At 46.0% G+C, this 25,020-nt stretch overlaps 1 protein-coding gene across 7 annotated transcripts; it reads right to left on the reverse strand.

The window, feature by feature from the left end:
• Window positions 1-1,055: 1,055 nt before the first annotated feature.
• On the reverse strand, window positions 1,056-21,636 carry SLC39A13 (solute carrier family 39 member 13). 7 transcript variants are annotated; one of them, XM_051621522.1, is made up of 12 exons: window positions 21,535-21,636; window positions 16,085-16,202; window positions 15,895-15,954; window positions 14,713-15,012; window positions 14,317-14,430; window positions 12,711-12,829; window positions 11,328-11,480; window positions 6,292-6,381; window positions 5,872-5,922; window positions 5,537-5,669; window positions 5,304-5,403; window positions 1,056-3,823 (listed from the first exon to the last, which is right to left on the reverse strand). In XM_051621522.1, exons 4-12 carry the CDS (start codon window positions 14,978-14,980, stop codon window positions 3,748-3,750), a joined length of 1,104 nt encoding a protein of 367 aa, XP_051477482.1. In that variant the 5' UTR covers window positions 14,981-15,012; window positions 15,895-15,954; window positions 16,085-16,202; window positions 21,535-21,636; the 3' UTR covers window positions 1,056-3,747. The 7 variants fall into 7 exon arrangements, with proteins under 7 accessions (XP_051477482.1, XP_051477479.1, XP_051477483.1 ...); XM_051621519.1 differs by having other exon boundaries at window positions 15,895-15,961; XM_051621523.1 differs by lacking the exon at window positions 16,085-16,202 and adding an exon at window positions 16,203-16,307 and having other exon boundaries at window positions 15,895-15,961; window positions 21,535-21,633.
• Window positions 21,637-25,020: the final 3,384 nt, after the last annotated feature.

Consider the following 25,020-nt stretch of genomic DNA (forward strand, 5'->3'; position numbering starts at 1 on the left):
TCCTTCAATTAAAGCAGCTCTTTCTTGGAAATAGCCTAATAGTCATGTTTCCTAGGTCTGCAGTCCCTATTGTGTCACCTTACTCTTCACAACCTCAGGCCGTTGTTTCAGAAGCAAGACAATCACCTTAGAAAGTTCCCATGTACAAGACGCCTTCTTCTTCCTTCTACTACTGCAAGTGTGCCAGAGGCAGTTGTTGTGAACCCTATGAACCAAACAGCTGATTAATCCATATGCTTTTTTATTACTTCTAAGAAAAAGGAATGGGGGAGGGAGGCTCAGCCCCACACGCAGGGCTACCAGCACAGCCAAGACAGCAGCATGACAAAGCCACAGAGATTCCAAAATGTACATTGCTGGCACAGGCCTCAGACCATGAAATCATGCTCTTTATCATCTTCCAGCTCTGGGGTTATGATTTTTCATCTTCTTAAAGACAACTTCAAGTAAGAACTGAGAGCCATGTTCTACCATTAAGTATTTTGGGCTGAAAATCTTTTTTCAGCCCAAATCTTTTTTCTTTACTTCCAAGTAAAGAATGGAGTAAGACATGCTCTGAAGCTGTTTTTGAAGGGCAGAGAAAATCCCCTCAAGTCCTTTCTGGGCAATTCCCATATACAATGCTTGATGAGTGTGTGTTTATCCCACATGGCAGGTAGCCAGCATAGTGTTAATTGATATTCCATAGTCTTCCAGGTTCTTAGCACAACAAAGTACAGCTCAAAACTCTCTGGATAGTGAGCTACTATGGAAGTTCTCCCCTCAAAGAGGAACAACTCACTTAGCAATGCTTTTCAGAGAACCCACACCAGCAGCCACCACTTCTGATCAGACCACACCGCCCCTGGCCCACAGTGCAGTGGCAGCAAGAACAGCAAACCAGATCAGAACCTCTTCTGTCATCTGTGAAAGTCTGAGGAGTAGAAAGGAGAGCGAGACAGAGCCCAGACTCCTTTAGACTACTGTAGAGATACTGCTCTGTAATTCAAATGAAATCTGAATTGGATTTGTGGCTCAATGAAAAGTGGTAGCTTCAACAAAAAAACACAAACCCACAAAGGAAAACCATTTATTTCATCTCTATTGTCTCCATGCAGAGCAGACCAATACAGATGAAGGAGGAAAATGCATAAGAGCAGCTGAAAATATAGAGCAAGAATATACAATTCTCTCTGCATTTCCAAAAGTGACAAATGTGGTGGAGTGATGCTCCATTTCCTCTCCCATCTTCAGCCCTTAGGGCTGATGTAGTGGAAAACTAATGAGCCCCTCCCTCTCAGTAGCCCCATGCTACCTTCCCAAGAACTACAGACAGTCCAGGTCTGTGGTAGCAGCTAAGAAAAACTCAGAAATTCCTTCTTCACTATCATCCGTTTCACATTCCTGAACACTGAGCACAAAATCCTGACTGTGGTTTTCAGTCTTGGCAAGGCTCAATGCTGATGCAACAACGGCAGCTCATGGGCATTCACCTGGCAATGCCTCAACTTAAATGCCAGCACCATTTTGAGAAAGACATTTTGGGAAACAGCAGGCACATCTTTCTGTGCAAACCCACTTCCTCCATACCCCCACCACAGGGTCTGCTTAGCTTCAGTCCCTGGGGAAGGGGGAGGAAAAAAATGCCCCACAGCCAGAACCAGAGGGTTTGCATACTCCCCCAGTCCCTGCAGTCTAATCAGATTACTCTTCTTTCCAGGAAAGCAGGAAGCTGATGCTACCTTCAGACTTCGTGACAATTGAATGATGGAGCAGTTGGCAAAGGAAGGCAACTTGGTAAGGAGGAATTAAAAATTGCACTAAGCCTCCCTCACTGCTACCATGAAACTAGTTACTGATGTAAGCCTGGGGTAAGGAAAGCTGCAAAAAAAATTAAGACAGCCGTTCCTGGGCAGAGAGAACTGCAAGCATGAGCTCTCCAGCACTCTCTGAAAAGTAGGACAGGCGCTGTCATAAAAAAAAAAAGAACTGTGTCAACAGTTCAAGAATCTCTTAGGGAAGTAAATGCTTCTGCTGTGGGCAGCATACCTGCCTCGTTGCTCTGACCCAAATCGCTCTCTCAAGGGACAAGCCCTCTTGGTAAGGTCCTGTGCAGACTGGAGAGCTGTACTGATTTACAGAAGCAGTTTAAAGACAGAGTTGAGTTAGTGCAATTCACACTGTGGCACCTGTTCTGTGTCCAGTGACTCACTAGTTTAATCAGATCTGTTTTTAAACAGATGTAAGTGAAGTGAGGATAAGCTCTGCAGGAGGGATCAGCTAGTAACTCTGCACATCTCTGTGCACCCTCTGGAACGATGGCCTGGACAGCCCCCTCAGCTGGGGTGTGGGCAAAGCACTAGAAATGCAATTTATTTTTATTGGTTTCAAATGACCAAAATTTTTATCCCAAGCATCACACAACATTAAACTTATCTTAAAGCATACCTATTGTCACTCTTTCATATCCCTTTCTCTCCTTACTTAGCACACAGTTTTTCTAGACCTATCACCCTTCCCATTTCACCCTCCCTCCCGTACTCTTTGTTGTTGTGCCCCTTCCTTTAAGGGCTGTCAGTATTCCTTCTTATCTGTTAATCCCCAATAGACTAACTCCACTGTGAGGTAAGAAGCCCAGAAATAGGCTACCATCTATATTTTTGGTTATAGCATGCTCTGAAATAGTCTACACTGCACAGAGGAAAAGCTAACCAGGGGTTATTGGTTGCTGACCAGGCTGTAGTGTTCAACTATTGCCCAAACTGCCCAGACTTCTGCCATGACAGTCCAGGGCTGCTGTAGTGTGCCAGGCAGGGCCAACATGCTGCACCTTTGGAGAGCTCTAAAATGAGGTGTGGGTCAGATGTTGGCCAAGTCAGGTCTCAAGAGCAGGCTCAGAGCCATGTTCAGCTAATGGTTACGAGGGGAAGAAGCTCAGTCACAACAGCTACATGGCTTTCCTTCCAGATGTAGGTGTGTTGGTGGTATGGAAATAGAAGAAACATTTACTGACCATTTTTCAGATAAACAGTTAGGCTGTGCTGGCTATTAGAGTGATGAGGGCTGAGGCAAATAATCTCCAAGATGAGCCATTTAATTGTGGTGACCTATCCTAAAGTGCCTCAAGCTTTTGGCTCGATTTCAACATAAAGATACAAAATAAACCAAAGAAGTGGACTGCTGAGGCTAATGCTACCTTTAGGAACAAGTGACATCAATGAAAAGCTGGAGAGCAAGTCAGAAAGGGCCTTTTCCCCTCTATCTCATAGCACCGTAACTTCTCACGGGTAGGGAGCTCTGGCTAAAGCTATTAGTTTATTCTTGCTTTGCCATCCCTGTTCTGCCTCCAGCCCTTAAGAGTGGTAGAAAAAGTCCTTCCTCTTCATCAGCTACAGGTATCACCTCTGTTGTTTTCACACGAGAGCTTGGGAGGTGCAGTTCCATCAAAATTAACTGAATGAAACAGTGTCCTTTTGCTGTGGAGCAGTTGTTCAGTTCATCTCTGCTCACTGTATCTTTTGCTCCATTAAAAATAAACAAAAAAAAACAAACGGAAGCCCTGATGTGTGGATTTTAGCAGAACAGGGACAGGAGAGCCAGGGAACGAAGTCCTGCACACCCAGACCTCTTTCTCACCTGCTTCTCACACTAGCAGCCAGATCTGCACACACACACACATAGGAAGTAACATTAGTGTTCCTTATTGCTTTGTAACAGCTCAGCATCCCTGTGGTGGCTCTGGGAGGCATCGTGAGGTCTGCGCAGAGGTCACTCCGTTGTGAGCGAGAGTAGCACCATGACTGTAATGCCTGTACACAGGAGCAGAATTTGCTGCAGGGAGTTCCTGGGAACAAAAAAGCAAAATTAGGAGGAGCCACAGACCAATCCCAGTAGGCAGCAGTGCAGAGGCTCATGAATGTTTTTTACTTTGTCCTTCCAAATCTACCACAAGGAGAACACAACAGCTGTATGAAGCCACTAATACAGGTGAGAAGACTCTTTCCCAGCACTCCAAGCAAAGAAGCTGGCTATAAACTGACATGTATTTGTTCCACTCAGCTGCAAGGCCCAATTTCAGGTTTTAAAATCAATTTAAGCTGATTCAATCATGCAACTACAAAGGTCCTGTCCTCTCTCAAAATAGAAGCAGCACTTGTGCAGCATGTTTACAGATATTTTAGGGACTTCATCCAGCTAACAACTACAGTTAGGAAAATTAAATAATTTAAAAAGCTGATGAATTTTGCCACTCTTTTAGCTCTATCTCAGGTTTATGCTGGATTGAAGTGACTATGTATCTACCACCTCTACATACTCTGCTAACAACTCTGCCAGCACAAGAAGTTACCAACCCAAAAGCAAACTCCCAGCTGGTCATTAATATTTCTTCACCAAAGATTCCTGCCTTCTCAGATATAACTGTGGAGGTGTGTTTTGAGCACTTCCTTAACTGTTGCAGTCAAAATGAACGGGGTGAGCCAAGTCCTCTTGTTTAAACTACTGAAGTTATCTGTGTCATTGCAACTGAAATAGGAGGAAACATTCAGGGGCAGCTCTGCCAGCAGATCTGAGAGGGCCTTTACTCTGGCACAGCTGGATTTGGACCTGCTATAGACTTAATCAGGCTACAAGAAACTAGAATGATACAGATGAGGGGAGGTCAAATACACCAAAATATATAAACCAGTGTGTAAGACAGATGACTGAGGTGGGATACAAAAACAGACTATGAAATGCTGAATGATAACGAGAAGAAAACTGTTATTTTCTACTCACACAGCAACAGAGCGGCATCTAATCAAAATTAATAAGCAAGAGGCTAAAAAACAAATAATAAGAAGCATCATTTAACACAGTGCAGTCAAACTACACAAACTTGCTGCTAATGGGAGATCACAGAAGCCGAAAGTAACAGGCAGGGTCAAAAAGGGATGAGAAAAGCATATGAAGGATCAGTTCATGTGCAGTTATTGGACACACACACCTCTACAGGGCCCTGGCTCAGACAGTCCCTAAATTAGTACATGCCAGAAGCTGACAAGATGGACACAGATCACCTTACTGGACATGTTTCTGAGCAACGTGCTCGAGCTGGTCATGCCACATACTGCAATAGCACAATCTTTGGGACTGACCCAGTTGAAGTTTCTCATGTTTTAGAGGGTCTTCTTAGTCCCATAAACACATTAGCTAGCGCAGCAACCCATCTGATTCCAGCCTTGCCTGTGGAACTTGGAAAGCTGGCATTCATGTGCTCCCAGAACAGGCATGGGGAAGGGTTATATCCCTGCCCCTTGGCAGCAAGAACAGAAGGGAACACTTACCAAGGATTCTTTTCCTCCAAGAGATCAGGCACAACATTTACCAAGGCAATATATAGAAATCCTCCAGAAGTGAAAGGGAGGATCCAGGCTACTGTTTCACCTGCACAAAACCAGAAAGCTTTTGTTATTACTGGGACAAAGTCATCAGAGTGAACAGAGAAGGAAAAGAAGATGCACACATGGAGACAACAGGCTTCTCCTCCTATTCCTGCAGAGGTCCCAGGGAGCTTTACCTGCTCCTTTTGGTGACTGAGCACATATTGCAAAGCAGGCTCCTAGAACTCCCCCCAGAGCTGTGGAAAGCTGCATCTTGGCTGCACTCCAGCGGTCAAAGCCAGCCCGAAGTAGGATTGCAAAGTCTCCAACCTGAGAAAACCAAGAGCTGACAGTTAACTAACATTCTCAGTAACAAAGTCCACCAGTAACAAGACGTAACAACCCGTTGTAAGTCTCTTAGAGGGAGCAACTTTCAAAGGGAAGAGAAAATGTTAACCATACCCAGCCCTCCTCTTAGTAAATGAAGCACCCTTGTAATCCCTCATGATAGCAGGACACAGAGCCCCCTCACCTCATGTGGAATTTCATGCAGGAGAATGGCCATTGTGGTTAGGAACCCAACCTGTAGCAGAGGAGAGAAGGTGATTAGGAAACAGACCTCCAGCTTTGAGAGATGAGACGTTCAACAGCACATCAATACCCCTTCCTCCAAGTCAAGACCTGTTACTCAGAGTTCAGAACTATTCAACAAAAGGGAAGATGAGTTAACCCTTCCCCTAATGCCAGTACAAATGATTAACATGTCCCAAGCTTGAAGAAGCTCTGCATCAGAGGATCAGAATAGGGTTGCTTTTTACTGTAGTCTCCATTTTCTCAGAAACTTCCAGAAAATAGGAGGGAATTCCTCACATCTTTGGGGTTTTTTTGCACATTACCTCACACTTGAGAACAGGCCTCCAGTTCAGTACACAGCTGGAGACAGAAACCTTACCTTTCTGCTGACCAGGAAGCTGGCTGCTACCGCCAGGCCATGTGTAAAGTTATCAATGGTGTTGGCCAGCAGATTGAGGTACCCACTGATCTGCAAAGAGAAGGAAGAGCCCCATGATAAAGGAGGAGATAGAACATGATGAAAGAACACACAGGTTATACAGAGTCAGGATCCAATGGAAAAGGCCAGGACATGGCACTTCTGGTGAAGATCTTAAACTATGTCAGTGCTCAAGTATAAAGTAAAAGTTGCATTCTGTTTTAGAGTAAGACTTAGGGTAGGCAAGTCTTGTCTGAGATTAGGATAATCATCTTATGCAAATGACAAAAAGCTCTACAAACAGAAAAAGAGAAAGAAAAAGGAGAAAGCCAAAATGCAAGAATATATTCAATTCTAAATAAAATCAAATTCAGGTAACACTGACTAATTTATACAGGTGACTGGCTTAAAATATGATCTGATCTTGTTTTCTAGTCATGTACTTCAATATCCAACTGTTAAATATCTCCTCTTTGAAAGATGGCAAGAACAATGCAACAGAACAAATGCTGTTGAAATTGCTTTTTATAACTAAACAAATTTTCAAGCATTGTACTAAAAAAGCTTGTGCTTGTGGGTTTGCTTTCCCTTAAAGAAGAAGAAAAGAAGATAGTGATGACAGTCACAAAAAAAACTACCTACTAGAAGGCTGGACAGCATGTATGTGCATTTGTATGTAAACACATTTCTTAAAATTCTGAGCATAAAGCAGCTTTCTTCCTCACAAGTCCATCTCCATGTTAGACTTCCCTATCACGAGAACTAAGGTCACCTCCAGACAAATTCTGAGTATTTGACCTCAAGTGATTTATCAAAGTGCCACTCCAGCTCTTTTGTTCACAGGGTTTTTGGTTTTTTTCAATGAGATTTAACAAAAACTACTGCATGCAAGTCCTGAGATACTGCACTAAGTAAATTATCATCAAACCAGGTGTCAGCCAACACATCGGGCTGTGGCTGGACTGCAAGAACGAGGCTGGTATAGAGTAACTCCAGATACAGTGAGCCCAGAGACTATCTAGAAACTGTGAGGCACTAATCTCTTATTTCACCATAGCATCAGGTGCCCAAGACCAGCTGGAGATGTGTTTCAAGCAAGTGCTGATGGGTTTCAAGAACCCTTTTTTGTCTTCTGCTCTTTCCTCCTATCAAACTCTGCTTGGGGCACCTTTTCTTCCTGCTATCTAAATGCCAGAGCTCAGGTGGTACTTTCTGTCAAGTGTCTCTCTCCAAAGCATCACTTTTCTGCAGAGCATTTCTACTGAACAATCTCCGGACATCTTTATAGACTCTAAACTTTAAAAAGTCCATTGATTACTAATATTAAAATTAAGAATTAAGCAAAGCCTAACTACAGATCATGTTTAACTAATAAACTAAGTAACATCTCCACAATGGATGCAGAAGTTCCCTGCATGCTTTTGTAAGAACACAAAGGGATGCATGCAGGTAGACCCATGAACACAGCAGTTACACTCCTCATTCTTCATTTTTAGTCAAATATGACTGTCTAAAATTCCTCCTTTTCACTTGGGGATTTTACATGATTGCTTTTTCCCCCACTAGCTAGTAATAATTACTCACGTAAGTTTTACACAAAAATGCTGTCCTGTACCACTGATAGGGAAAAAATAGACCTGATGATTAAAACATTATGACTAGTCCTTGTCAGTGGCTTGGGCAAAAGCTGTCACTGAAAGACGCAAAACCTTGGAGAGCTCAGAAATAAATTGGGTTGATTTGGCAGTTATGAGCCTCTGACATTTACATTCTGTGAATTCCTAATAGGATGTTCTTGTTGCTCATAAAGAGCACAGCCAGATGAAGTGTTTATGTTCACGCTTCAGAATTAATGTCATTGTGCAATAAAACATACGTCTACAAATCGGCAAGAACTCCATGTGCCACAGGGAAAAAGAAAGAAGCAGCAAGGCAAAAGAACTGCAAAGTTTTCACTTGTGAGGGAATCAAGGCTGCAATGCAGGCCAGAACTGATCTATGTCTGGGTGCAAAGGAAGCCTCCTACTTGCAGTTTTCACACTAGGACTAATTAATACAGCAGTACCTGAAGAGCATAAGTTCTAACACATATGGACAAAGGATGACAGATTACAGCTTACTAATTGTTAAGCCCTAAAGGGTGACTTTGTCTCTTTAAATAGTGTATTTTCCCCCCCTCTTTTTTTTTCTGAAAAAAAAAGGTTACTGAGTGAATAATACAACCAAAGAAATCTGGCTTGCTATAGCTTGCTTTCTTTTCTTTGCAAGCACCTACTTTGCTCACTTCCAGGCAGTGCTGTTTCCCTGCATGTCCCTGCCCTGCCCTGCGTGACAGTCACTTCCCCACCAGGTAGGGGGGTACTTGCTGACCTGCCCACCAGGCAGACCTGCCCAGCATCATGCAGCATCTAAGTTCTGCCACAGTTTTTCAATGGGGCATTGGTTTGCATTCCTCCTCTACCACTAGGCTGATTTTTATGGAACTTGCTGAAATCTGATTACCCTCAAGACTTTTATCCTCTATTGAACTCAAGTAAAATTAATTATGGGTTCAAAAGTTATTGAAAGTGAAGGGCAGAACAGATGGACAGGCAGATGGAATGACTGCTTATGTTGTTGCCTAAGGAAACAGGCTAACAATGCAGAAATATCTTGCTAGTTTTGATAATTTCCCCCCTACCAGAAAGACTATAAAAATACTCAGATTATATGCTCAGAAGGTAGAAAGTTAAAACAACACACGTTAACTCCTTAGCTTCTATTTCATGCATATTCACAACAGCCTCTAAGACTGAACAGATGTGTTAGGATTTTAAAACTAAAAGGGCTCTCCATGGTTGTCTAGATCTCCTACATAACAAAACTGAAAGAATCTCATCCCATTTCTGCAAGAAGCCCATTGTTTCTTAAGCCACAGTGTACTTAGTAGAAAGCAGCTTCAATCACAGCCTAAAACCCACAAGCCACAAAGAATCTACTACATCTCTAAGGTAAGTTGTTCCACTGGAAGTTACCTTCAGTTACAGCTGTCCTTGATTTCTTGTCTGCTACAGTTTGGTATAGCCTTGACTATTCAAATATAGTCATGCCTCTTACATGGGTATTTATATACTTCAAGTCACTCCTGATCTGTCACATCTACAGATCTAGATAGTAAGTGGTTTTCTCTCGTCTCATGGGCTGCAAACCTAAAACAATTATTTCAACTCTTTCCTGACGCTTTTATAAATTATCAGTAGCATTTTGGATATTGTGAATAACAGTACTGGAAAAACTCAGATAGCTGTTTCATTACTGCTATATAGAAAGAGGAACACTTGCCTCCTCTGTTACATACTATTTCCTACTCACCCATTCTCCTGTCTGTACCATCACAATGGAAGAATGTGTTAAAAAAATTTCCTACTGTGATTCTCATACATTTTTCCAGGGCACTGACTTCCTAGAAACTGCTTCTATCTTATAAATATGATCTGCACTCTCTCTCTCTTAACCTATTCCTTAATACTTGCATGTATCAAAACATGTTAAAAATTCAGCTCTTTTGATGAAATTACTCCATTAAACTCGTATCACTGACCTCATGCAGTCACAATGTGCCATTTAAATAATATAGTAATATCTCCAAATGTAAGAATACAGTGTTTTTATAAATAGTCACTTAGAAAAATCATAAACCACCAAAGGTGGTTGCCCTGAGCAATTGTGGCCCCCATCAGTGTTTCATTTCCACTTGAAATCAATTGTAGACTAACTATCCTCTAAGTCTGTAGTTCCTTACATAAACCCTTCTAAAATAATGGCACAATGTTTCATAACCCAATAATACTGGTTTCTTCACCATTAGCACTTTTAGAAACACCTACATGGCATCTTGTAGTTTGTGCAGTGTTCTGTGCAGATTACATAAATGTGACAGATATCAAAATAGCCACTGACCTCAGCATATCTTTCACATTGTGTAGTAAGAACTATACTACAAAGTCACAGCAAAAGAAATTTAAAAGAGAAAGACTGAAGAGCCTCTGACTGACCACATATCCAGATTTGGGCCAGTTCATGCAACCACACTTTCTCTTCATAGTTACTCTCCTACAATCTTGCACATTTTCCTGGGCCTTCAAATTCAAATTATAGGTTTGAGTTTTTGAGTTTGCTTTAGCAAAGCAGTAATTTATTCTCTAACTTGTAATGCTCACTCAGACAGGGCTTCCTGCAGTGCAAAGATAGTAACATAAAACTGAAAGCAAAGCCAATCTAAAGGTTAGCCAGTGCCCCATGGTACAGCAGTCCCTTATCCCAGTGCTACAGGTGCCTGCCTACATGCCAAGCTGATTCAAGAAGTTAAGTTAGGAGAAAAACAAACCTATGGAAAAGGAAAAAAAAGAAAAAAAAAACTGAGAAAGCTAATTATGTGCCTGTTTAGCTCCCTGAATACGCATCCAGGGCAAAGGAAGTGATGGCAAATACACATTTGGAGGCACAAGTGGACAAGAAGCCCTTTTAGGTAGCAGATTAACAGCTAAACTGGGAAACTGAACTTCTGATTTACAGCAGATAGCTTCCACTGTCAAAACATTTCCAAAAGGTGCCTTAAAAGGACACATGCCACTCACAATCAGGACAATGCAGGCACTAGAGGACAGAGAAATCATGGCACAAAATTTTAAGCAAACAAATAAATAACAAAATGTGAAAGTATGTGCTTTGGCCTCAGGATTCAGCCAAAATGCACATCATCAGACTTATGCCTTCACAGTAGTGACTTTGCCTCTGTTGCATAAGCTGCAGTGCAGATTTTCTCCACATCTGCTGTTTCCTCACTGGTGGGACTTGGACAGACACTCTGACATAGCAAAATTAAGCACAACTCACTCAAACACTGAATTCTGCACTTAAGACACAGTTCTTAACACAGACAAATCATCTACCTAACTGACTTTTAAAATATGTGCCAAAAAACATAAGATGTGAAGGTAATTTTTTGTGTTTCTTACCTTGATTCTGTTGCCTGTTGGACAAGACTGGAGAGAGGAGCCATTACACTGAGTTGAACCTGCTCCTGCTCTTTGGGATTGGCCTGCCACCTTTGGCAGCGGGTAGCCACTTCCATTTGGAACCTTTCCACCTGGTGCTTTGGAATCACAGCCCTAAGTTAGAGGAAAACAACCTGTCACTGCCTTTTTGTCAGCAAAGAATGAGCATGAATCAGGGTCAGAAATCAAGTCTTCACCTTTAATCCTTTTCTCCACGCAATGCAAACCAGCAGCTTTGGTACCCCAGCTTAATACCAACAACTGCCAGAAACAAGACTGATTTCAGAGAGCATTGTGACATCTGCACTGTGAGACAACAAGAATAAGGACTTCCCAACCATCAAGAGAAGGAAATTAGAAAGGATGAACTGGAGTCACAGCCTGGCATGAGCTAGGTTCCACTGGGAACAGGACAGACTGAGCCTGCCCCTCCTGCTGGTGACTGCTTCCCAAAGAAATACAACTCCATCTGGGCAGGGGATGAGGGAAAAAGAGTCTTGCTCTCTACACCGCATCAGAATAACCGAGTCTAAGGATCGTAAGCTTCCAAATAACAAAACGTTTACCTCAGACTTCAGTCTCTCTGTAAATGAGAAGACTAAGTTCCTTTCAGATTTTAAAGTCTCATGTTGAGTCAAATTAACACCTAACTGCTCTTATGCAGTGCCTGACCTGCAGTTTCACCTCTCAAACATCATGGCACAGCAAGGACTGAACAGTCTACAGGAGTTGCTGCTAGGAGTTATGCAGATGTTAGAGGACTAGCTCTTTATCTCAGAATTACTTCTAGTACCTCTGTCTATGTTGTCCCTTTGTGGCCAAGTGAATCTCTTCTAAACCATTACTTAGTATTACCGGGTCAACCATAAACCCCTTCTACCACACGAAGTTACTCGAACAAATGCCTGGTCCAGGCCACACCCAAGAAGAGTGGGCAGTGAGGAACACCTTCCAGTGTCCTGACTAAGGACCCAGAAGGAGAGTGAGTCACGACGGCTTGAGAACATGCATCATCAAACCGTCATCCCTCAAGGCATACTTGAGCAAAAATCTCATCTGCAGAGCACTACAGCTCCCAGTCCCTGTAAAAGGGGAGTTATCTTTCACACATACCACATGAAGAACAAAACCAACCCAGAGGTGAGAAGTCTCAGCTAAAACCACAAAACCAAAGCCTGGAGATGAAACACCTTCTAGAGCCCAGTGTGAAAGCTCCCAAAGGGCACTGACAAGCTACTCACAGCTTCAGGATCATTCACTGAGCCTGTCAGATAAGGTAGATGAGGTGTTTAGTACAGTGTTCCAAACACAACAGCACTCCCTGCCCTCTGGCTGCTAACTTACCACACCGGGGCACTCCTCTTCTTTCTCTAGGAAGATCTTCTCCAGCACCAGGAAGGTGAGGAGACCAATGATCACCCAGAGACCCAGAAGCTTCTGCTGCTGAAAGCTCTGCCCTACTCCTGAGGGACAACAGAGAAATCTTCACATCATTATCAAGTACACAGTGTTTCCCATATGTTAACCCAACCCATCCCAGTTTAACAAGTGGTTTCAAAAATAAATAAATAAATAAATAAATAAATAAATAACGATGGAAACAACTCCTGTGAGGAATAAGGAGCAAACATATCTCACAGCAAAGTAATTTAACTTGATCATTCTTGATCTAACAGATATCCTTGTCACAGGACACTCAGAGTGAGATCCCCCCCAACTCCTTCTGCTTCAATAGTGCAGTCCAGAATATTTCCTGACAACACTGGGAATTTCCCTGAGCTCCACAGACAAGTGAAGATTACATCAACAAAAATCCTGCAGCTGCATCTACTGTGCAGCAAGTCCTGACATGAAATCTGCCATTAATGAAGCTGTTCCCCTTTCTGACACACCTGGATAAGTTATTAAGCCCAAAGCTATGAACTTTCTTTTCAATTACAGCCAAGCTTGTTAGATAATCATCCACTCAGCCTGACTGCAGAAATGGAGATTGCATTGCAGTGGAAGAACAGAACGACTCTGTAACGGGGCTTACATGGGTCAAGGAAACCTTTATGTTTCAGGACAGCCCAGCAGAAGCAAACAAGCTAGAGCAGGAAGACAGAGTCATTTGGGAACCATTGGAGAAAGGGGAAAAAAAGGACAACAGGTTCTGCTGGTAGTGCCAGAGCCATGAGAAAGAACATGACCGAAGGCCTAGCAGATTTGAAATCCCAAGACATGGGTGCAAGGAAGTCTGGGAAGCCCAGGGCATCCTTTTCCATCTCTCACATTTTCAGCAGGGAAATGATTTATTGGTTTCTCAGCAGGTGGGATGCAAGAGCACTTGCCTTCATTGCCATCAGCTCAGAGAGGTATCATCACTACAGGTTTCAGCTCTGGCTATCTGAGGCGTGCAGGAGATACACCGATACCACAAGCTCTGTCCCAACCCAAACAATGTTTAGTTCACTGGCAAATGCAGATTTCTGTCACCTGCATTTTCTTTTCCCCCCCCCGCCCTTCCTCCGCCATCTTAGTAATGGCTTCATGGACACTTTTCCATGAATTCTCCTTGAGCAAAGACTAAGAGGCAACACATTTGGATTCCCACAAGCTGAAGTGTCCGATGGAGGGGCCCCAGCTAGTTCCAAGAAAGAAGCTCTAAGAGTAACACTGTTACAGGGACAGATTTATAGACAAGATGCATCTGATGGGGCAGAATCCCCACCTGAGATGGTGCACATGTTCATGTACCAGACCACACACACATCCATGACCTCCCATGAAGTTCAAGAAGCATTCCCCTTCCTTACAGAAAGGACAAAGGAAAATTAAATCTCTGGAGGACTGCAGAGAATATCAGCCTAGGCTAGTTTCTGGGCTGATGCAGCCTGGCTGGTCTTATGTTTTCAAGATGGAACAGACTCAAAAAAGGTACCAGTAGGCATAGCACACACAGCTTTCATACCTGTCGTTGCACTGCATGTGTAAGCCCAGGCTTCAGGAAGCAGGTGCAGAAACACATTGCCCAGTAGTCCACCGATTGCAAAGCTCAACAACTGCTTCAAACGGTGTGAGCCAGCTGAAAAAAAACCAACAAAACCAAAAGGAAGAAACAAAAGCTGACCACAACTCAACCTGGAGCCAAGGCATCCCCAGCTGTGACCTAAACTGGAAGCATCTGCAAAGCAAGCTTGCAAAGGAGAGAGCCCAAAACAAATAGCTAAGAGTGCAAGAGAAAGCCCTTGTACCACTCAGCTGGGACAGCAGTATGTGGGAAGGTCCTGGAACAAGCAAACCAAACAATACTCTTTGTACAAGCTCTGTCCAGGGCTTGCATATGTCCAAGGACTCCCTATCTTACCTTCTGACCGCAAAGCAGCTCCCGTCTCAAATGGTATCACCAGCAAGGGGAAGACGCCACTCAGCCCCACCATGAACGAACCAATGAGGGAACAGATCCAAGCATCCAGCCGCTCACTGCTGAAAAGGTTTCCCCAGGACTCTGCCTCCTTCTCACACAGAGGACCAGAACTAGCAGTGACATGAGTCCTCGGGAGCTGCTGAGCTTCACAGGCCACGATCAGAAACAAGGAGAGAGTGCCATCAAGCAGAAGCTTGTGTTTTGTCATCGCTGAGTGGTCTCAGCTGGGCTGGCCGATCTCTGAAAAGAGCAGGGAAGAGCGATTCAGAGAGTGTGTCCAAGACTCCCTCCCACCACCCCAGGGGAAAGGCCTCAGTCACACCATCCCCTCCCTCAGCACAGGTACACCCACAGCAAGGAACACCTGAAACTCTTCCTGATTTCCACACAGCACTAAAGAACAGAGAGGCTGTTTATCATCAGCTGTATGAAACTGCACATGAGACATCTTGTGAAAGAGTCTGGCTTTCAGCATCTCCCCTCAGATGAACTGGACAAGGACTCCAAGTACCCTTGTCAATGTCCTTCAGTGTCCCAAGGCTTCAGAGAAAGGTACTGACCCGAGACACTACCCAGATAAATCTTCTCTTTGCTATGGAACAGCATCCTTGTAACAAATTAGGATGCAAGACAGGCAACATAACAGAAGTCCATAAAATAATGCATGGTGTAAAGATGGTGAACACAGGCAGATGATTCACCATCTCTTCAGACATAAGTGGTAACAGCCATTACATAAAGCCAATGAGGGTCAGCTTAAAAACAAACCAAACAAACGTGACTCTTCACTAGCAGGTAACTCATGTGGTAGTATTCAAAAAATGATGGAAAATTTTACATGGATTTAACAAAGACAAGACAAGTCTAAGACAAGAAAGACAAATCTATTGATTGCTCATGGTTAGAAAGTTCACATTAGACTCTTGAAATTCCTTTATCTGAAAGAGGTTGGAGGCTGCAAGAGTAGTTGGAAAATATATCTTGTTTTTATTTTTTCTTAGAAGGTTACTGGGTTAGATGGTCTCTTAGTCAAAATCAGCACAGCTGTTACTAAGATCTCATTAATCACAAGCAAACCAGAGAGAAGTGGGCATGTTAGAAGAAGAAAATAAAGGTACTTACACTCCCATTGCCAAACAGGAAAGGAAAGCAAATGATGCAAAGGCTGAAGCACAAACGCTCCTTCAGTCTCCAGAAGAAAAGTGACAAGTAAGATTAATTTGGAAAAGGGAGAAAAGAGCAGGTTAGAAAAGAACAGCTTAACAAATGTTCATGAAACAGCTGTAGATTGAGAGGGAATAAGAACATTCACCTGAAAGCATGTAAGAAACCAGTCAAAGTAATCTCTGAAGCATTAGTGACCATCTTTGAACATTTACAGGAATATGGGAAGGCCACAGAAGGCTGGAGAAGCATCATGCCTCACCTACCTTTATAAAAAGAAAAAAAAGGTTGGAGAAGACTTAAGTTACAGACCAGTAACTTCAATCCTCTGAAAGATTCTTGATCAAGTTAAATGATCAGTTTGTAGTTACCTACAAGATAAGAAAGTATAAAGATAGCAAAGCATTAAGTAACAGCCAGACAGAAAGGGGCCTGAAATTATCAAGACAAAATGCAGGGTGTTGGAACCAATCTAAGGGCTCACTGCAGCTGAAAAGGGCAGTGTACCCTCTTGACCCACACGTCCTCATGAAGTATTCCCTCCTCATGCTCCCACCTAATTCCGTAAGAGAGCAGGGTCAGAACAAACTAGAGGGAAAACTTTTTTTTTTTTTTTTCCTTCACAAAAGGCTTGGCCGTTTTCCAATTTCAGTCCCTGAACTAAAGCACTGCAGGAGGAAAGCCCAGCTGCAGTGAGAAATTAAGAAGAAAACTAAAGGGCAGAGTTCCATGGGTCCCGTGAAGGAAGACACTGAGCTCCAAGCTCAGTGACAATGGACATCAGGAGAAGGGAGGACACACTAAGGAACAAGTGAAGACACTGGCTTGGCTATCTGTGCAAGAACCACTAAAGCTTTTCGTGGCAAGATAACATCTGACCAAGTGTAAACTCTACTGACCCATACAAAACCCACTTTTTTTTTTTTTTTTTTAACTGACAACAAAAACTTATTAAATCCCTCAACGTATCAAGTTCAAACCAGCTCAAGATTTTGTGGCATCTTATTGCAGCACTTTTATCTGGCTGCAGGAACCCTAGACCTACTTAAAGCATACTATCAGCCAATTTCAGTAAAATACAGAATAGTAGGGATTAAAAAATAAATTAATAAAATGGACATGACAGAAGAGAACTCATATGTGCCAGGAAAAAAACCTGCATACATGCCTTACATTAATTCAGAAGTTAATTCCAAACTAGCTGGTTTCTGTTGCTACAAAGTAGGCAAATGACACCTTGGGACATCTTAGTAGCTACACTGTAGATGTGACAGAGGCCCTGGTTCCTTCCACTTCAGGTAGGTGATACTTTAGCCGACTGACCGCACCCAGCCTCACATAAGCTTTTTTATAAAACAGATGCAAAAACCAGAGATGTTCCAGTGCAAAGAAACAAAAATTAGAGGGTAGAAAGTGTGACTTGGAAAAAACAACAGAAGGACTTGGGTGTGTTTAGTCTTAGAAAGATAACACTGAAGGGAACAGAACAGTCTGTAGACATGCATGCAACATAAAGTCACAAGAAAGGGGGAATGTCTTCAACTCTTCTTCCACATTGTAGGATTAGCTCAACTGGTAAACAAGATTCAGCCTGAATATGAAGAAGCAAATTTCTGTAGTGCCAAAGTGGCAATATACTGGAACAGGTTATCTGTGACGCACCATCTCCAGCACTGTTTAGTTGTTTTTTTTTTCTTTTGAGAAAAAGAATAAACACCTCATGCAAATGCTATTGCACTGCAAAGAGTAGATCCCTTCTTGAAATCCCTCTAGCCTTACACCTGTAACTCAATGTAAGCTGGTGAGATCTTTGTTCTACCAGCAGGACCCCAAAGTGGGCAGTTTTTCAGCTGTAAATCACTATTGACACAGCCACTTCTAGCCAACAGGGAAAGGAGAAGGGGGTGTGGAAGCATCATTTTCATCTCTCACTGCATTCCATGCACCAATTCACCTCAGGCACTCAAGTGAAAAGGCACTGGGCTGATGCTCAGAGCACTAGTGGCAACTGCAAGGAGAGTCCGATGGGCCAGAGATGCCACCCTCTGCCCACCTCCACCACACAAACATACCTGGGACACTGTCAGGCCTTCTGCCTCCCATCACAGGGATCCAGGCCCTCCCCACAACTATGCAAAGAGACACTCAGCTATGGGAAAACTATGATACAGAATTTCCCAAATTTCTCCTTTAAAGAAAACCACAAAAAGATAGGAAGCTCTCAAAATGTTTGCTCATGTCCCCAAACTGAATAGTTTCTTCTGTCCTGAGTATCCATACAGGCTGCAGCTATCAGCTACAGAGGCACCTGCACAGGGAGGTGATGACTCCTCAGGGAGATTAAACCAGCCACAGCCTTCTCTCTGCTTACTGGCTGCTGCATAACAACCAGCAGTTAAAGAGAATTTTCTGCTTTAAAAAAGATGTGTACCCCTTCCAACTCCAGAGCTGGCCTGATGGATGTCTACTTCTGTTAGGACAGGATTAGACCTAGAAAATTACTGCAAACAGCTTCTTTATGAGGTACAGAGAAAAAAAAAAAAAAAAAGCAGGATTTATACAACCACCACGTGCCTATGGAGAGGCAACAGAGACTCAGCAAAAGCACTGCTCTATGCAGCTTGGCAATGATGGGAAGTGGCACAAACTGGGCTCTTCTGCAACGTCCTTGTCACTGCTTTTGACAACCAGCCTAGAAAAGATATCACTGCAACTGACACAACAGGTCCATTTCTTCCATCTCATTCTCCACACTCACAGCCCACATCTGCTTCAGGGGACACCTGAAAGGGTCTTTGAGACTAAGTAACCAAAATCCTGGAGAAAGGCAGTAGCACATAGGATGAGCACACCTCCAGCTCCCTGAAAACAGGGTGAATACCTGGCTTTGCGTCCTTCTTCCAGCAGCAAAAGGGACCAGGCTCCTCCAAAAAGGGATGATGGTGGACAATATATGGGCATAAAGGGGTAGAAAATCTGACTCCTCTAACTCACACTTGTGTCAGTCAACTTCCTGCGTCCCACGGGTCTTTCTTCTCTTATTACTTGTGCAAGGGAAAACCAGTACATTTCTTTACAGCCATGCTGCCTGACCACCATTATTACCTTGTGGCTCAACAACATCCTCTATCTCGTGCAATACATTTCTGATGCTTCCAGAACATCTAGAAATCAGTGCATCGTTCAGTACACACCTGCACTGATCTTTGTGCCCAGCTAACTATTTGGAGCATATTCCCAGCACTTGCTTCTTCCAAACATATCATAAGCACCTGCTTTAAAAAAATGCACTTTTAATCTCTGTAGTCCTTTGCTTCTCTATCTCATTACTATATGCTCCTCATGAGACATGAAATTTACTTAAAGTCTCTAAATTCAAACTGACTGCTCCGAAGTCAAATATTTAAGGGGAAGAAAAGGAGCAGTCAGGATCTAGTCCCAAGATAAAAAAAGTTCAAAAGAAAAAATAATAGTTGCAGAGGGTGGGAGAAGTATTTACCTACCCTTGATTCTAGGCAACAGCGTGTCTTAGGAACCCAGCTAAAGCCTGGAGAAATTTCTAGGGAAAGAACCTGCAGGTTCTCAGAGAAGCTTGTGGTCACTGTGAGGCAGAGGCATAACCAGGTTTATAGAGGTACGCTTCTCTCAAGAAACCTGTATGACCTTCTTAGGAATACACATGGGAGAGAAATAGCCAGTGCATAATTTACTTGCCAGTTTTGACAGTGATACCACTTGGGATCACAGCTCCTAAACATGCCAGATCAGAATCTGGCCACCATTACCACTGGCAGCACCTTCAGGTCACAACGTGTCCCACGCCAATCGCGGAGCTGAGCATTCAGGAGTCAGGTCTGCTCAGCTCCTTCTGCAACAGGCTCAGGACTGAAATCACTGTGAGGTCTTCCCAGCTCAGGAAGAACAAACAAATGAGAATTTGCCATTTACACATCCCTGAGCTGGGGCACACCAGGAAAAGAGCTCCTGCCCTCCTCTTGGGAGACTCTCTGAGCCTCTCACTGAGCACCTATGCAGCAGGCAGTGCCTGAGAAAACACAGAGAAATCTCAGAATCAAGGTAAAAAACTGCTGGAAAAGACAAAATAAAATATTGACATGAAGGTGATTCCTGCAGCAACCTGTCTCCTTCACTGCCTTTTCAGACCACGCAGCTTCATCTCTGTCTCTGCCCAATTGCTCACTGCCATACAGTGACATTTTAGATGTTGTTAGGGGAAAAAATGAAGAAAAGGCTTTTTTACAAATGTTTTCCACGGAAGCCAGTTGCCTGGTCTTACAGTTGCAAGAGTACTGCATGGAATGGGGGGGGAAAAAGTAAGTTATTTTCCAGGGAGGAAGCACAATTTTCAGCCAAAAAATTCTCCACAAGCCACCTCCCTCCATTAGCCCCGTGGAGCGCTCTGAATTCCTCCTTGACCTCGGTGGAGGCAGAGAGCTCTGAAGTCCCTCCTTCTCTTTAAATCACTGCCCATCTCTAGGGAACGCACTGCTCCGGCGGGACCCTTCCCCCTCCTCCCGATCCCTCTCATGGAAAGACACAAAACGCTCTGCACAGAGACTCGCATTCCCGCGGATCACGCACATGGCAGCACGCGCAGGATTCGGAACACCGGGGCAGCGTAAACCGGGGCAGACCACAGAGCCCGGGCGAGCCGAGGAGCCGGCAGGGCAGCTGAGCACTGATGATGAGACGTCGCCGTCATTCGGGAAACAGCGACTCCTGCCCAGAAAGCCTGCGGACCAGGCGGCGGCCCTGCCCGCCCAGGGCTCGGCGGGACCCCCCTCCTCCCAGCGCGGCCACCGCGGCACAGGCCGGGCGGGACCCACCGCGGCCACCAGCCCGGGCCCCGCTCCTGTCACTGTGCCCAACGTGAGGGCGGACGCGTCTGACGGGGCAGACAGCGCAGGTTTTCCATTAGGGAACGCTGACCAACGCAAAGCCAGACATAGTTGCCCGGGGCGGTAACGAACCCCCTTCACGCACCTCCACAGAGCAGCCCATCAGCAGCCCCGCGGCCCGCGTGCCGCACAGCCCCGGGCCAGCCCCGAACCCCGCCCCGCGGGCAGGCAGCGAGCCGCCCCGCACCGCCGGGGCCGCAGAAACAACTCCTGAAACTTTCTCCGCTGCGCCGCGCAAGGGCTGAGACCCCAGCCCCGGACACCCCCGCAGCCCCGGACACCCCCGCAGCCCCGGACACCCCCGCAGCCCCGGCGAGCTGCGGCAAAGGCGGGCTGCACGGGGGGAGCCGGGGCACCGGGAGCGGGCGGCGCGGAGCCCGCTGTCTCCCCGGGCCGGGGCACGGCTCCCGGCAGCAGCGGCCCGGTCGGGCGCTGCCCTCACGTCTTTCCCAAATTTGTCCCGCGCTCGCCTGGACCGGGCCGGGCCCCGCCAGTGCCGGACTCGGCTCCTCTGCGGGCAGCGCTGCTCACCGCCCCCGCTCACCCCGTCCCGCCGCCGCCTCCCGGTACCGAGCTGCGCCCGCAGCTCCCCCCCCCGCCACCGCACCAGCGGCGCGGGCACAGCCCGGCGACCCCCCGCCCCCCGCCGCGCCGGTCCCGGGCCGCCAGCCGCCCTTACCGAGCGCCGCCGCCGTGCCCCGGGCCGCCGCTGCCATCCAGCTCGGCTGGACGCGGGCCTGCCCCGCCCGGCGGCCCCTCAGCCCCGCCTCCCCGCCCGGCCACGTCGGTCCCGGCCTCCCCGGCACCCGCGTCGCCGCCCCGGCGGGGACCCGCCGCCGCGCGAGCTTCCGGCCGCCGCCGCGGGGGGGCGGGCCCGCGCGCGCTTCCTGCCGCCCCCCCGCCGCGTGCGGCCCCGCGGGCGCCGCGCCGGGACCCGCGCCCCGCACGGCAGCCCCGCACGGCAGCCCCGCATGGCAGCCCCGCATCGCAGCGCCGCATGGCAGCCCCGCATCGCAGCCCCGCATCGCAGCCCCGCATGGCAGCCCCGCATCGCAGCGCCGCATGGCAGCCCCGCACGGCAGCCCCGCATCGCAGCCCCACATCACAGCCCCGCATCGCAGCCCCGCATCGCAGCCCCGGCGGCCCCGAGGGGCTCCGGCGGAAAGAAAGTCCTTGCGAATCGCCCTTGGCAGTCGGGCTGCGGCGGAGCTGGGGAGGTGCTGGTGCGTGTCCCCGGGGCGAGCTTCTGGGCAGGGAGCAGAACCACGCACGCCGTGTGAGACCTGCCTTGCCAGAATGTGCTGGCGGAGCTCTTTTTACATTTATAAAATGTCTACTTGCATTCCACATTCTTTGGGCTAGTGCTGCGTGGACACGAGCACAGCAGAAACCTGGTTTTGAGCAGAATTTCTGGAAGTTGGTAGAGCAGGAGAAAGTAGTGGCAGCCTCCTCTAGGACTTAGCCTCCAAATGTTTTTCAAAGATACAAGGACTTTTAAGCGTATTTGCCTCTTCCTCACAGGTTCCTTCATGACGACACTTCCGTAACCCTAAGTCCCGCTTTGCAGGGACACCAGTGTCCCTACTATTAAGGGTGAAGAATATGCAGGTTCTTACAGAGATGTGCAGAAACTGTGTGCTCAAGAAACTAGATCAGAGAAGAGAGGTTTATACAAGCTGAACTAGTTGGGAGCTGTAAGGTTTCCTATACAGACACTTCCCAAAACATCCTAATGAACCTTTTAGTTCCACCTTTTGCCATTTTCCCCTGAGACATGGAGCTTGTTTTCCACTCCAGTTTTCAGATTGAATCCCGTTCCCCAAGAGACGCTGCTGATGCCGACGCTTCTTTCTACAGTTTCTCCCTAGTCTCATTACATCATTCCAATGTCATGCCCTGGAGCAGGAGGTAGGAATTAAGTCAGCCACAGCAGCCCTCACTGCTGTAGCTGTTCTTCCTGTGTTCTTGTAACGGGAATGCAATCCTATCTGCTCCAGTGCTGAAAATGCAGTTTAAGACAAGTTCTGCTTTTCTCACTTGCAAGCAGAGTGTATATATGGAAAGTTGAATTCTGAAAGTGAATTTTCAACAGAAAAGTATTTTGCATTTTTGTTTTTCTGAAGCTCTAAGTTTTATGGTTCCTGTGTTCTGCAGCTGCCTGAATCACTATCATCAGCCTTCCCAGTGGCAGGGTTCCCTGTGCTGATGGATTACACATGTAAATCTCCTCAGGTGAGCCAGGCCACACTGCGAATTTCGGACTGTTGCATTCAATAGTGGTATATCATGGTCTCGGAGAAGTGACTTCACATCAGTGATGTGGGATTTCACTGTGAGGCATTCAGTTTAATTTGTATCCTGCCGTAAGCCAACACAGCAACAATTCTATATGAAATGTGCACTCAGGAGCTCCTGTCATCAGGTGGCAGCTGCCACTATCCCTGCATCAAATGGAGCTTTTCCACAATTGGTGCCTGACTTCTTAACTATAGTGAATTTTCAGTAACAGTCTAGAGATCAGTATGGTGAAATCAGAGTCCAGCAGGCTGGGATCAGAAGAGGCATTTTGTCACAACAGCAACTAGGCAACTGGAGCTGGGACCTTCTCCTGCCTCCCCAGGCCAAAGAGCCACTTCAACATGATTCCTCTGAAAGTGACTTTAAGGTTTCTGTATTTTTTACTAAATTATTTCCTCAGCTGAGAAGAAAAGAAACAAGTCACTTCTAAAGGCAGACAAACAAAACCAGTCACAATGTGTCCAGTTCCCATCAACTGGTAACATGTTCTTGCCTTTCTAACATCTTTACTTGTGTGTCTCCAGTGCTTATCCTTGTTTACAGTCTTTGTGGTGTCATGTCCTCCTTGCCAGAGTGGGCAATAGTGGAACTGAAGCAGCTTTCCATTAAAAAAATGTCAACCTGTTATAGCTCACTGGCACCCGCGAAGACAGACGTGTGGGGTACACTTCTTGCACAGCCCCTGAGAGCTGGTGTGCTGTGCATCCACAACAGTTGAGTGGTAGCACTGGAGCCTGGCACATCTTTTGGACAAAGTCTTTGCTTACTGAAAGCTTATAAAGTATTAGTCAATTACTGACAAATGCTGCAAATAGATTGATTTTTAAAGCATGACCATCCATCCATCCATTTGAATTTTAAAGTCCTACTTTGATTGAAAAAACAGTACACTATTGGCTGGGTCATCAATCTGAAAAATCCGTTTAGAGCATTCAGGCTGAAAACAAACAAACAAACAAACAAACAAATAATGATGGGGTAAATATAAAAGGAAAAATGGAAAATCAGTTGTCACGAACCTTATCGGTTCTTGAGGTTTCTGCGCTCGCAGCTGACAGCCGCGGGGGAGCAGCTTCGGTGCCAGGAGCAGCGGCCACGCCGTGGAAGCTGCGTTTGTGCCGAGCCCCCGCACGGAGGTGCTGCCTGCCCGCGGAACCAGATCGCTGGGCCCGCAGCAACTTCCCCTTTCTCTGCCGGGGTTGGAGCTGAAGTGGCTGTCGATGTGGGAACAGGGAATTTCATCGGCGTCAGGGCAGGGAAGAAGATGTAACCTGGTAGGTTAGATCTGATCGTTCACACAGCTGCTGGGTACAAGTTATTAAACCCAAGGGTGATGCTACACGAGTGGCCTTTGTAAAAGTCTCACAGTGCCCCGGGGGGGGGGCACCCTGCAGCCAGAGCTTGGTGATGAGCTGTCCTGCCATCAGAGTTCGTGGCACAGCTCTGTACCCAGGCTGAGTGTGCTCAGGGCTGGGACATCAGGCTGGTACAGCTGTCCCAGTGCTCGCCTCCCCCCGTAAAGGTCAGGTGGTGTTCTGGCAGGACAGGACACCCGAAGCCCAGGGATTGTGCTAAACCTTCTCTTGGTCACTCTGGCCCTGTGGGAGACTGTCCTTTAGCCATGCACAGCTTCCGTGGGAGTTAGGCCCCGTGTGTCTCGTGAAAACCTGGCCAAGCATCTGCTTTGGTTGAAGGAGGGGATCCTCCAGGGGAGTCCAGCTCCCTGGCCACCATGGGGGGATGTTCCTTCTTGGGAAGATGTCTTGGTGGCTGAATTTCTACCATAAAACTTAAATGGATCAGAGTGGCTCAGTAATTTCTTGTTTCCTCACACTCTTGTCCCCAGGACATTCTGAAATGTATTTTT

The sequence above is a fragment of the Apus apus genome, chromosome 5, assembly GCF_020740795.1.
Source record: "Apus apus isolate bApuApu2 chromosome 5, bApuApu2.pri.cur, whole genome shotgun sequence".
NCBI classification, from domain to species: Eukaryota; Metazoa; Chordata; class Aves; order Apodiformes; family Apodidae; genus Apus; species Apus apus.

Bases quoted from the DNA above. Each gene is read 5' to 3' on its own strand.
- SLC39A13 (XM_051621522.1), bottom strand. From the start codon at position 14,980: ATGACAAAACACAAGCTTCTGCTTGATGGCACTCTCTCCTTGTTTCTG. The intron at 12,830-14,316 runs GTATGAAAGCTG...GTTGTCCCTCAG, and splicing joins CACATGCAGTGCAACGACAG to GAGTAGGGCAGAGCTTTCAG. The intron at 11,481-12,710 runs GTAAGTTAGCAG...CCTCTAACTTAG, and splicing joins AAGAGGAGTGCCCCGGTGTG to GGCTGTGATTCCAAAGCACC.